At 44.7% G+C, this 13,841-nt stretch overlaps 1 protein-coding gene across 3 annotated transcripts in view; it reads left to right on the plus strand.

The window, feature by feature from the left end:
- Positions 1–12,981, plus strand: part of ARK2C (arkadia (RNF111) C-terminal like ring finger ubiquitin ligase 2C) — a 116,626-nt gene extending 103,645 nt beyond the window's left edge. For 2 of the 3 annotated variants that reach the window (XM_073343460.1, XM_073343462.1), the window contains exons 6-8: positions 1,704–1,799; positions 3,939–4,045; positions 5,982–12,981. In XM_073343460.1, coding sequence (XP_073199561.1) covers positions 1,704–1,799; positions 3,939–4,045; positions 5,982–6,099 — 321 coding nt within the window. In that variant the 3' untranslated portion in view covers positions 6,100–12,981. The remainder of the gene's footprint in view (positions 1–1,703; positions 1,800–3,938; positions 4,046–5,981) is intronic. The other variant, XM_073343461.1, reaches the window with a different exon arrangement.
- The last annotated feature ends 860 nt before the right edge of the window (positions 12,982–13,841 follow it).

Raw genomic sequence — 13,841 nt, forward strand, 5'->3', positions numbered from 1 at the left:
AAAACATGTAATTTTAATATCAATTTGGGTGGCAATGAAGTCTAACAGTTACAGTAAGAAGCCCTGTGTATCAGGACTCCAGGGTCCTCCTTTTGGCTCTGGCTCAATGGGTGGCTAGAAACACGTCACTTAATTTCTCTGGTTCATTTTTCCTGTCTGGAGATAAGACTCCACCAACTTCACAGGTGTGAATTGAGAATTAACTAATGTTTTATAAATCACTAATTTGTAGACAATGGCTTCGCAGAAAACTGTTGATTCAAACACCCTGGATTTCTAAGTGTCAGAAACCCAGGTGTGGATTCTGTGGCTTGAGTCCATGTCTGTTAATTGTCATGGGAGAAGGTCCTCTCATGGATTGGTACCTGGTTACAAGATAGGAAACAAAGAGTAGGAAAAATGGTCAGTTTTCAGAATGGAGAGAGGTAAATAGTGGTGTCCCCCAGGGGTCTGTACTGGGATAGTCCTATTCAACATATTCATAAATGATCTGGAAAAAAGGGGTAAACAGTGAGGTGGCAAAATTTGCAGATGATACAAAACTACTCAAGATGGTTAAATCCAAAGCAGATTGTGAAGAGCTACAAAGGGATCTCACAAAACTGGATGACTGGGCAATAAAATGGCAGATTAACTTCAATGTTGATAAATGCAAAGTAATGCACATTGGAAAACATCATCCCAACTATACATATAAAATGATGGGGTCTAAATAAGCTGTTACCACTCAAGAGAGAGATCTTGGAGTCATTGTGGATAGTTCTCTGAAAACAGCCACTCAATGTGCAGCAGCAGTCAAAAAAAGCTAACAGAATGTTGGGAATCATTAGGAAAGGGATAGCTAATAAGACAGAAATATCATATTACCTCTATCTAAATCTGTGGTACGCCCACATCTTGAATACTCTGTGCAGATGTGATCGCCCCATCTCCAAAAAGATATATTGGAATTGGAAAAGGTTCAGAAAAGGGCAACAAAAATGATTGGGGGTATGGAACAGCTTCTGTATAAGGACAGATTAATAAGATTGGGACTTTTCATCTTGGAAAAGAGATGACTAAGGGGGAATATGATAGAGGTCTATAAAATCATGACTGGTGTGGAGAAAGTAAATAAGGAAGTGTTATTTACTCCTTCTAATAACACAAAAACTAGGGGTCACCAAATGAAATTAATAGGCAGCAGGTTTAAAACAAACAAAAGGTAGTATTTCTTCACACAACATAGTCAACCTGTGGAACTCCTTGCCAGCGGATGTTGTGAAGGCCAAGACTATAACAGGATTCAAAAAAGAACTAGATAAATTCATGGAGGATAGATCCATCAATGGCTATTAGCCAGGATGGGCAGGGATGCTGTCCCAAGTTTTTTTTTTGCCAGAAGCTGGGAATGAGTGACAGGGGATGGATCACTTGTTGATTACGTGTTCTGTTCATTTCCTCTGGGGCACCTGGCATTGGCCACTGTCAGAAGATACTGGACTAGATGGACCTTTGGTCTGACTCAGGACAGCCGTTCTTATGTTCTTATGATAAAAGACTTCATGAAAGTGAAACATAGTATTATTAACATGAGATTATACTTTCTCTGAATAAATGGTAAGAAAAGAACCTTACATTCTATGTTCATCACAAAGCAGAATGAATCTGCAGGGATAGTCTTGGGAGATTGTCATATGCCTTGTGGATATTTTCTGCTTAAGGAGCTGCTGCAGCTGGAAGACAGATTAGGCAGCGTGAACCGGGGAGCTGTGCAGAACACAATCGAGAGGTTCACTTTCCCACACAAGTACAAAAAGGTGAGGAGGCTGCCAGGGTTGAGTCTACAGGTAACTCTCCCAGCAGGTCTGACTTTCGCTTCCTAAGGGAATGAGTGTAGCTGGTAAAGAAACACGTAATCATTCTTGTCCCAGGATTGCTCAGGGATAGGAAATGGGAAGAAACTTGGGTGTGTGTGTGTGTGTGCGCACCAAATTCAGGTTAGATTGAGGCCCAAACCAAAGCCTCAAATCCAGATGGGAGGAATTTGAAATCCAGGATCCAGAAAGCTGCGGGTGTACATGTATATCCCTTCTGAGTCCAAGTCCCACACGAGGAAGACTCACACGGCGATGAGAGAATCTGCACTCTCCCTTCAGTAAAAGTGATATCTCCAGATTTTGTGATCAAAACTCCAGGAGGTCACTTTATTTTAGATCTACAAGGGAGGAGGAAGGAAAGTGGGGCCTGAGACTTTGACTCTGTTTTACTTGCTGGGCTGGGTTTAGATTATTCTCTCTCAGGAAAGGGGATGTGAGTGGAACTGGAAACTGTGGAAAACAATGGGAAAAGCTCATGGGCCGAATTCTGCTGTCATTTAGTGAGCTCCATTAAAGACACTGTTTCTATCTGTACAGCACCTAGCACGATGGGGTTGGGGCCTGTTGACATTAGCACAAGACAAGTAACAGTTGTCACTCCAGAGTGATTGTGGCACCAGCAAGCCTGTCAACGGGGGTGGGTGGGGGCAAAGGGGGCAATTGCCCAGCAGCCTGGGCAATTTAAAAGGGCTCAAGGGCCCCTGGCAGCCACCGCTGGCAGCACAGCAGAACTAAGGCAGGCTTCTTGCCTGCCCTTGCACCGTGCCACTCCCAGAAGCGGCCGGAATGGCCCTATGGCCCCCGTGGGGAGCGGGGAGTGTCTCCGCATACTACCGCCACCCCGAGCACTGACTCCGCAGCTCCCATTGGCCAGGAACTGTGGCCAACGGGAGCTGTGGGGTGCAGTGCCTATTGGCTCTGGCATGCGTAGACCCCTGGGCCCCCCGCCTAGGAGCTGTTGCCAGAGGGTTTGCATTTGTGTGCAGGTTGCTTTCGGGAGCCGCCCAAGGTAAGCGCCGACCCCCCGACCGCTTCCTGCATGCCAACCCCCTGCCCCAGCCTAAACCATGCACCCAAACTCCCTCTCAGAGCCCAACCCCTCACCCCCTCCCACACCAGAACCCCCTGCTCCACCCTGGTGAAAGTGAGTGAGGCTGGAGGAGAGCGAGCAACAGTGGGAGGGGGGATGGAGTGAACAGGAGGCGGGGCCTTGAAGAAGGTGCCCGACGGGGCGTAGCCTCAGGGAAGGGGCAGAGCAGGGGGTGGGGCAAGCGTCTTTGGGTTTGCAAAATTAGACAGTTGGCAACCCTACCGGGCGGGCATGCGGAAGCCCTGGCTGTGCCGGAAGAGCGCAGCCAGCAGTGCAGCCGGCAGCTCGCCGGGCACCAGCCTGCGCAGCCGCAGCATTGCCTAAATGTCAGGCTGACCGCGTCCGTGGCTTGCGCGTGGGGGCCCACTGACTGCTATGCCCTGGGGCCCGGAATTGCTGGCAGTGGGCCAGCAACCAGGGTATTTTCAGTGGTATGGAAGTTACTGCAGTGAATGTTGAGTTGTGTAGAAAGGCTCACACTTCTAAAGTCTACAGGAAACAACTGTAGCTGTGGCAGGTATAGGTGTGCAGATATCTCCTGGGATGTACCGGTACAGCATCTGTGGGAATTGTGTTGGTATAGCTGAGGGTTGAACTGGGATTGTTATTTTTCACTGGAAATGTCCAAGAGACTGTGGAGGTTCCAGTACCTAAGAATAAATCATGACATTAATTGTGACATTAATGACTGTGACTTTAATCATGGAAGTCGTGAGGAAGTGGCTGCCTGGCTCCTTTGCGACCCTGACATTATTCTGTCTGCCTTTCCTCTCCTGGTACAATTTGACAGTTGGAGCATGAGGAGGAACTGGCATGCATCCCACTGGGCAGGCTTTTTGACTGGGCAGGCTTCCCTAACCTGGTGGGTCCTTTCAGTTGACAATGAAGCACTTACTGTTCAGAATCCTCCAGCTGCAGAGCTGTAGAGAACAGTAGTGAGTCATAATCTCTCCTTGTGTAATTACATTACGTCTTTAACCTTGTCACAGAGAAGACCGCAGGAAGGCAAAGCTGAGAAGGGGGATGGGGAGGAGTCGGACACCGATGAGAAATGCACAATCTGTCTGTCTATGCTTGAAGATGGAGAAGACGTGAGGTATGATCTTTCCCACAGAGATTTTCTGGCTCTCAGATTCCCCCCCAGCCTCCACCTTACTTCCATTCATTTCCTGCTTGGTTGGATTTTATTTTATTGGAAATCATTCACCGCTGTGTGAGTATGTTTTTAAGCCCAGGCTGTCAATGCTCTGCCTCACGCACATCACTGCACATCTGGTGAGCTCCCTTTGATACTCAGAGTGCAGGTGTCTGTAGGAAGCTAAACGTCTTTAGGATTCTCTCAAAGTCCATTTTATAAATTGTGGCTAAAGGGAGCTATGCTGCAGCACTGAGGCAAAGTTGTCAACAGTGACTTCTGCTTTTGGTCACCTACTTCTGGGCCTCTGTGTTTTTAGGCCCACAGCACTGCAGGTTTTAGTGCCAATCAGTATTTGTGTGACAGCAGGAGCCAGGTTAGATAGCTAAGTCAGTGGCAAGTCACACAGTTCCGATCTGTGTGCAAGGCTCTGTAGTTCTGGGGTGTTTGCATCTGGAGTTTGGACTCAACCCCTTATGACGGGAGTAGCTATACGAAGACTTAGATTTCAAGCTCAGGGACATTTGGATCTGGGGTTTTGCTTCAGGTTCCTCTTTAATCCAGCTGCTCAGTGCATGTGTGTTTGGGAGGTTAGAGGGGGACGGCAACCAGAGTTTTAGGAGCCTTAAATGAGCACCCAAAACTGGAAGCCAGGTCACGGCCACTTAAGAAATTTTGGGTTTCTTGGCATAAAGTTCCTGCTGCCGTGAGCGAGAATGGCAACACAACAATGTTGCAGATGGCATGGAATAGCTGCGACCTTCCGTTGTACCCTAAAGTAACCAACCTGCAGTAAGATTACTGGCTGTGCATATCAGTTTTGTCCTAGCAAAATTTTATTGCGGCAATTAAGTGGGGTAGGAGCCAACACCACACATAAAGTGACGAGACTGAAGATTCAGGGCTGGCATCTATTCTCCCAACAATGCTGTGTACATGGTAGCGGAACCCTAACATCAGCAGAGTTACTCCTGGCTTGCACCAGCTGAGTAAGGGCTGTGCCCATTTATTCTGCTGAAACGTTGGTCCAATCACAGGCAGCATGTAGGCGCAGCCCTGTGCGGGGGCGGTGGGACAGAGCTGCACTGAATGCAGGAGGAAGGGATTGTGACTCCTCCATAATGAGGTAGCTTGACTCAAGAAAGGGGTAGCCTGCTTCTGCAGATGAGCCCAGTCCAGGCTGCCTGGAGAGATATGGCTCTCTACCTTCTCCCTGTGCCCACCACGTACTTCTTCTGGGGCACTGTGCATTCAGTTGTCCCATTCAGGGAGCAGTTCCTGCCATCCTCCATACACCAGGGCATATGCACAAGGGTTAAAGGCACTGGACCTTCATTTTTTTACTCCAATTTCCGTTTCTATAAAACAAACGGGTGTTTGTGGGACACTTTGAAAATCTTGAAATTAAGGTGCTGGGTGCAGCTGGTGAATGTTTTCGCAAGGGCTGTGTGTACAAGTGCCATCCAGGTCACTCAGCATGGCCAAGCTTAAACGATTCTGAACTGCAACAAACAGAGAGGCCAGAAATGTTACCAGTGAGGGTTGTTAACCATTGGAACAACTTGCCTAGGGGTGTGGCAGGTTTTCCCATCCCTCTTTAAATCAAGCCGGGATATCTTTCTAAAAGAGTTGCCATAGTTTAAACAGAAGATGTGGGCTTGATGCAGCAATTACTGGGTGTGGTTCTTTGTCTTAGGGTGTTATGCAGGAGGTCAGACTAGAGAGTAATAACGGCCCCACCGGGTCTTGAAATCCATGAATCTATAAACATACTAAGTGGAGAATGCTTGATTCTCTCCCTCTCTGTATCCTATACGTGGTTGTGTTTGTCCCTTTTCCACCTGCCTCACGCACATCACTTCACCCACTGTAACAGGCATGTGATTCTCTTTTGCAGGCGTTTACCCTGTATGCATCTGTTTCACCAAGTGTGCGTGGATCAGTGGCTAGCAACCAGCAAGAAGTGCCCGATCTGCAGAGTGGACATTGAAACACAACTTGGCTCTGACAGCTGAAAGAACCAATGCGGTGCACCGTTTTCCTTACCAGGTCATTTGGCCATAAGCCCTTGCAGCAAAATTTTGCCTTCTGAGCCATTTGATTTAGAGGAAAAGTCTGCAAGCACATTAGCGAAAAGGAGAAATTGGTGGTACAATATCTAGTGGTAGGAGAGGATCCTAACAGCCATATTGGTCCAATGCATGGGAGCTGGTATTCCCAGAGCTAGAAGGCCCTGTGCTACAGAAGATTTAGTATCGAACATGAAGGAACTAGTGTGTGGTTAGTCTGGCCTGTCAATCCTGGATTTCACAAGGATTGTATATATACCTCTTGAATAAGTAGACACATGTTAGGGGGTCTTTAGCTATTTCTGTGGACAGCAACTGGAGCATGTTAGCTTAAGAAATGTTGTGTTTGGTGCCCTAGTCATCTTGTGGTGGACATGTCGCTCTTAACCTAATTTCCACCAAATATTTTTTTCATAGATTCCTTATTTTGGTGCCTGACTGAAATGTGCAGAGGAAAAAAGAAAAAAAAAGTTAAATCTTCCCACCTTTGGGGGGGGGGGGGAAGAGGTGAAATAGCAAATTCCTGTTTACAGTTAGAAGGATCGTGCTCTTTGCCTCGTCTGAGTTTATTTCTTTGATTATGTTTACAGTGTGTTGCTAATTTAGAGAAGCCTAAAAAAAAATCAGATTGAAGTGAACAAAACGATAGAGAGAAGGTTTGTTCTTACTTATCTGCTGGTGCTGGACACTTTCTATAGGGCAGGATCCTGTGACTGACTCTGCTTCTCCTGCTTCCATAGCTTAACGATGTACTTTGGGGTGCAGCATTCAAGGAGGGCCACTTGGTGTTTTATCATTGTAATTTTTCCTACCACTGTCTCATCTTCCAGTGCAATTGCAATGGCTCCTGCAATCTGTATGGCCCGTTGATGTCAGTGGGAGCTGCAGGTGTTCCACATTTCTCCTGACCAGGCCAAGAATTCCTCAGCAGAAGATGTATCTGATGCTAACCTGACACCCCACCTGTGGTGAAAGATCCATTGTCTCTCTGCTGGAGAAAGAGAACCTATTAAGCTGGTCATAGTCGTTAGACCCTGCAAGTGTGTTTTGGAGGACTAATTGGCCTGGAAATATGCTTGCAATGTGATGAGAAATGCATTCTTCCGTCTCTCAAAAACAAAAGCACAAACCATATTTTCTGCTAAGGCAGGTATCCAGAAGGGGGAAAATTGAACACAACCAACATGCCCTTCTTACAATTAAATTCCTAATCTCATGGTCTTCTTTGGCTCGCGGACTAAGAAATTTCAAGTGATCTAATTAAACTCTCCAGAGCTGTGCTGCCATCTAACCTCCTTTTCAGGCTCCTGGAGGCAAAGGAGAAAAGGGATTGATTCAGGTTGCATCCTGCACTAAATTTCTTTCTTCTGCTCTTTCCTTTTGCGATTTACACGAAATGGCAGCATCTCGTTGCTTAGAAAGCAAGAATAAGAGAGGAGCTTACAGCTCAGGTGGAATTCTGCAGGTTTTTTAAAAATCCACTTTTTTCTTCATACCTGGCTGTGGAAAATCTCAGCGAGTTGTTCTGATGACAAGAAGCGGGGGAGAATAACAGGATAGTTCAGTCTTATATTGTACATAAGAAATTGCGGACAATGTGAAAATTTCAGTACAGGACGGGAATTTAGATGTATGGGATAATTGACTACTTGGTCTGAATTTTAAACTGTAGATGTGTATGCATGTACAGCACAAAACCACATCTATATAATAGATATGTAAGGTGTGAGCTCTGAAATGAAACGGATGCTAATTTGGCCGGCTCGGTTATAAGTATGTACAAAATAAAGATTAGAAAGTAATCAACGAAGTGCCAAAAATAATGGCACTTTCTGAGCCACATTCCCTTGAAATAAACATTTCAGATTATTTGCCATGAGAGACATTGAATTAAGTGCATGTTGACTCTTTACTCAGTCTTCTTTATCTGACAGCTCTCTGGAGGATTGGAATCAACAGCCCAGATTCTCCAGGCTTTTAATACATTTTTCATGTACTAGGGGAGCAAAAAAGTGACTAGAGGATTTTTAATCAGAAACATGTATTTAGGATGCTTATATGGAGGATGATTTCTCATTCCCACGAGTGCCTGTTTCATAGGAGCTAAGTAATGTTTTGTAAGTGGAGACGAACATAAATTACCCTTGGAGAGCTCATAGAATTCCTGCGAGCTGTAATTGGAAAACGCTGACCTCCCAGACGCCCATGTTATATATTTTTTCCAGTCTGGAGAATAAAGTTAACGATAGGGCCGGGACGAGCGACTGCATCAGCTTTCGCACAGGAAAGGCTCTTCAATTCACTGCAGTCATTTCGCCCAGGGTCGTCATCTCTTCAGCTGATCTGTCTTGCTAGACACAGGTAGTGGCGTGGGGAGGAGGGAAAGATAATAACTTACAAGGGCAGGTGAAGAAGATGCAATCCATAAATGTTTATTCGGAACCACTGTTCTCGTCCTGTGTGTGTGTGTGTGATGAGAACAGTGTCGGGGGTGGGGGCGAGATAACTGGGGCAGGTAACCGCTCTTGCAAAACTCCGCTCTGAAAAATTCTAGCACTGTTAAATTTTGCCTCAAGATGACATTGGAACACGTGTGGTCATTTCTACTTTATCTTGTTGAACATGGCAGTCTGAGCCCTGAGATTAGAGGGGCTGAGGGCCTTGGGCAATAAATAGCCTAGGCCTCACTCCAGCAGCAGCAGATTCATACATCATTACAAAATAATATGAACAAGCCAAACAAGATGTTGCTCTTTCGATGCACTGTAATCCATCATGCATTCTAGCCTGGTCCTGCCAGTGCTGAGCTTGTCCAAGGAGGGGCTGAGGGTCCTCTAATGAAGTGAATGGGAATTACAGCTACTCAGCACCTTGCAGGTGGTGCTCAGCACCTTGCAGGTGGTGCTCAGAACCTTTCAAGACTTGGAATGAACTATTCAGTGGGGAGGAAGTGAACTCTTCCGACCCCTGTCTCTTACGTCTATGCGAAAGTATTATTATTTGCCTAATGAACAAGCACAGTTTTTAAAACGGTGAAGAAAGCACCAAACTTCCATGGTCTGTGTGAGTGAGTGATACAGTGGCACGCGAGAGCTTGTAACGTCTGAAATTTGCATTTTGGTGTGTCAGGCTCCCTTGTCTTTAAATAGCTTGTATGAGTAGAATGAGCTAATAGAGTGATTTTTTTCAAAACAAAACAAATCTCTAGAAACAAAACATAGTTTACAGGGTTTTGTGAGTTTAAATGCCTTATATTTAACAATCATAATTTATGACTAACTTGTAGATATTGTGGGTTCTTATTTAATTATTTTTATAGTTGTTTTTGCATTTTTAATTATAATTTATTTATTTAGAAATTAATACTAATTTTTTTTATTACTCCTATTACCTCATTTTTGCATCGTTTCTGGGAATGGAATGCTTTGCATGCATCGGTACTTAAACAAAGTTAAACATGGGGCATGGGGGTGGGTAAAGCTTATCATGTCAAAAAAAAAATCAATCAGGGTGTGTGATTACAAACTGTATTACTGTGGTGCTGTTACCTTGGATACATTCCATAAACATGCAAACCTTTGATTCTGTATGCTGTGACATAGTGGAAAACTGCAATATAGTGACTGTGTTTAGCACATATATATATAAATATTATTTGCACTCATAATCAAACTGTGGTGATCCTTTCACTCATGCCCGTATGCACTGAAGGAAAATAACACTCCTCAGAGCCAAATAATCGGGGTGGCTCCCGCAAGCCCCCGGGGGTGTCTTCAATGGGAGTTTCTTGCTCAGAGGGCTGACAGCATCTGGACCATCGTAACATAATATACACCTAGGATTTGAAAGCAAATCAGGTCAGTGCTGGTTATCCCCTTTAGAAAGAGAGTCTCTATAGGCCATATTCCTCCTCAGTATGCAGTGGTCACTATTAAAAAGCCAGTGATTGCCAATAACAACTGCACAGTAGTGACTGAAATATCAGAATTTCCTCCTGTACCTAGAAGAGGAAATCTGGCCACAGTTCTGCAGCTCTTATTCCCATAAATAGCCCTATTGAAGTCAATGAAACTTGCTTGCAGGAGACAGGCAGCAGGGCTGAGCTGTAACTGCCATGTCTCGGATGCCACGGTGCCGGGGCTGTTGGGGATATTATTTTATTATTTGTATTATAGTACTTCCTGGATTCCTCCCTCCTGCCCCTCGAAACTGGGGCCTCATTGTGCTAGGCACTGTACACATACATAGTGAATGACAGACCCTAGCCCAAATTTTTTACAATCTAAATAGACAAGACCAACAAATGGGTGAGCGGGGAAACAGGCACATGGATCTATTTTTTTGCCTGGTGACCACTGTCGCAGAGCTCCGGCTGGCCTTGCATGGTTCCCTTTAAACTAACCTTTTGTGGGCTTTCTCCTTCCTGCTGTATCTGTTGTCTGGTGTGCCTGTGCGTGTGTGAGGTGGTGGTTTGTTCAGCATGCTACATGTCTGGCCAGCTAAGCATTTCAAAAGGGATGAGGCAAAAGACAGGGGCTGCCCTCTGAGATGATCAAACTGTATTTTTAAGTGTGGAGCCCGACCTTGTGGCTGAACCCAAGTGTGGAAGTCCCTTTGAAGACAGGGAGTTCATCATGGGGAGCGGAGCACGTCTGGGCCCTAGATTGCGCAGTGGCAGTGGCTGACTTCTCAGCATTTCCATTATAGAGGAGCTGTGACCAAGTGTTAGGTGGAATTTGAGTGCTGATTAACGAAGGGCACTTTTTGGAAAGATCACTCCATTGCTCTGCTGTGGCTGCCAGCCAATTCAGGGACATTGCTGTTACTTTGGAGCCCCCTAGAGGCGGTTGCAGGTGCAGACCGAATAGACTGGGGCACCACAGAAAATGGCCTGTGTGGCCCCTTCTCCTGTGTGGCAGGCCCACTGTGTAGAATGAACACTCATGAATCCAGCAAAAGAATTAGGTCTGAGACTACTCCCCCCCACCCCCGCTGTAATTTTATTGTCTGACTTTTCCAAGTGTCTCAGCTGGTTCAGTGACAGCAGCACCACTGGTTAGAAACAGTTATAAATTGCCTCTAGGGCTTGGAATTGAAGATGCCTAGAAATTGTTTGTTTAATCATTTAAAAATAAATCAGTATTGAAATCCCCACCCTCCATTTTTTACTCTCCCCATCAAAAAGTTGTAACTTAATATGACACAGTAATTTCAGCTGGCATCTTCACAATGCTTTTTCAGGCATAGAAGGGAAATCCCTTTCTCTAGAAAATGTGACCCTAGATGTCTGATATAATTGGTTCACGTGGAGAATAGTAGAAGCCACTTAAAAAAAATTGCCAGTCATTTCACTAGATGTCTCCTGGTGTATGTAGAAGGAAAACTATGGTAGCTGCTGGCAAATGTTGATTCTTTTATGACAACCACTGTATAATCTGGTCAGACTTGCTAGCTGCATTAGAGAAATAACGGTTTGGCAGTGTTCCATTTGAAACCGTTATTCCTTAGGAGTAACTCAGTGTAATCAAGGCAAATTCTCTTGGGTTGAAATTTGTCATATAAGCATTCTACTAAGGAGGGGACACACATACATATAAGTAGGTTTCCTGTGAATTAGAGAAGTCACCTATAATATACGTAAAGATGATAATTCTGTACAATGGTGGTTCTTCTGTGTGACAGCTGAGTTTAATTTTTTTTAAATCCTAAAATCCTGCACGGTACTTGTGTAGACCAGGCAGTTCATTTCCAAATAAAAGCCCACCTTACCCCCAAAACTTAACTGAAGTTAGAAAAAGGGGATTAATGAACCCAAGCCACTGTTGATCCTAAACAACTCGTTTGTATTTTGAATGCATGGGGACAGCACACACTGTGTGACAGACCTATCACCACAAGCTATCACAACCCTGAGGGCTCTGCTAGAAGTGATTGTTTCCACCCTTGAGATACTGGTCCACGAATAAAACTGCAAATAAACAAACCTTCATCCGAAGCCTGTCTGCCATTCAGAGGTGTCAATTCAAACAGTATACCCCCCTCTTCTGCCCCCTGCACCCTTTCTTTTCCAGGTGAAAGTTACAGGCAGGGACAACTGTGCCACTCTCCAGACAGTGCAGAGCATATTCCAGTAGGGGGCACCATAGTAGCAGCAAGACCAGTGAATAGCTCAGCAGCCACAGCAGGGCAAGGAGGGGCACTTTTAAATGGGCTTGATCCATAACCAGCAAATAGGCAGCTCAGGAGGGTGGGAGCCCTTGCTGTGAAATGTTAACCTTAAGTCATAGCTGCCGTGTCAATGATTAGCAGTTCAACTGCATAAGAATATCAGTGAGAAAATAATTGAGAAATTATCCTGGCCATGAGCCAGTTTTTCCCATAATTTGTTTCAAAGTGATTTTATTTTGGACGGGAGACCAAAAAACACGACAGTCTTAATTGCCTTTTTTTCCCCCGTCCCTTAAAGGTGCTGCTTAGCTTGCTTTGTCACTGTGACTAAAACATGTCCACCTCCATCTCACACTGTTCTTTAACGTGCACATACCCATAATGTGGAGCGGGTTTTGTTTTTCCCGTGGGCACCATCGGACTGTAATGGGGATAACTAGAGCAATGCGTGGACAAACAAACAAATAAAAACTCCTTTAATGGCACGGGCAAGTGAAAGGATTTTCCACTTTTTTTGTAATCCTACTGCTGTTCTGTTGTGCTGTGCAACATTTTGCTACATAGACTATTTTATAGAAGAAAGCTAGACAAAATATTTATTATTAATATTAAAGCAATAGTGCATTGAAGAAATGAAGAGACATTAGAAATTGTGTAAATGCTTAGATTCACTTTTGGTGGATTTTTTGTACTTTATTTATAACTAATAAAATGAATTGCATTGCTAACTACACCTCCCGGTCTAAGTGGAAGTTATTTATTTCTGGTAGGTTTCTTTCTTTTACTTTTGTATCTCTACTTTCCTTTCCTATAATGTTTCAGGCCCTCTTAATGTATTTCCACTGATGTGAGCTCTGCATACAGGACCTGATCCAAAGCCCATTGACTTGGACCCCAGCTTTGCATAACTGTTGATGTCTGTAAAGCATTTTCAGCTCTTTTAGGATGGAAGACACTATGGTCCAGAATCCTCAATGGTATTTAGGTCTCCTATTGATTTCAATAGGCATTAGGTGCCTAAATACCTTTGAGGGTCTGGGCCTATAGACTGTAAAATTATCAACATAAAATCTACAGTTTAATAATCTGAAAGTCTGTGTTAAACTTAAAATTGGGGCAAATTATTCCCCCCACGCCACATATTAGGCTTATGCCATTCATCACATGGCTGGGGTGCCATCTTGCCGCCTTTACTCCCATGAGTCAAGGAAAATACTCATGGGAGTAAGTGCTCCTTTGTAAAATTGCCTCGTATGTCCTGAGACTAGAGGTTCCTGGGCAAACTTAGTAGCAATATTTTAATTTTGATTAAATTTTAAAACTGAGGCTAAAATGTGTGAGGATTAAAATTCAGCCACAAACGGCTGGGGCCCCAGCACGTGTTAGTGCCCTTGTTGATGCAGACAGGCCAGAGATTGTGTAGACATGGCCTGTGGACCATTTTGTCCCAAGAGATCACGCTCTCAGGTAAGAGTGGGAAAATGTTGATAGAATAGTTCAAGGGAAGCCTAGTGTCCCTG

Source organism: Lepidochelys kempii, chromosome 5 (genome assembly GCF_965140265.1).
Source record: "Lepidochelys kempii isolate rLepKem1 chromosome 5, rLepKem1.hap2, whole genome shotgun sequence".
Taxonomy (NCBI): Eukaryota; Metazoa; Chordata; order Testudines; family Cheloniidae; genus Lepidochelys; species Lepidochelys kempii.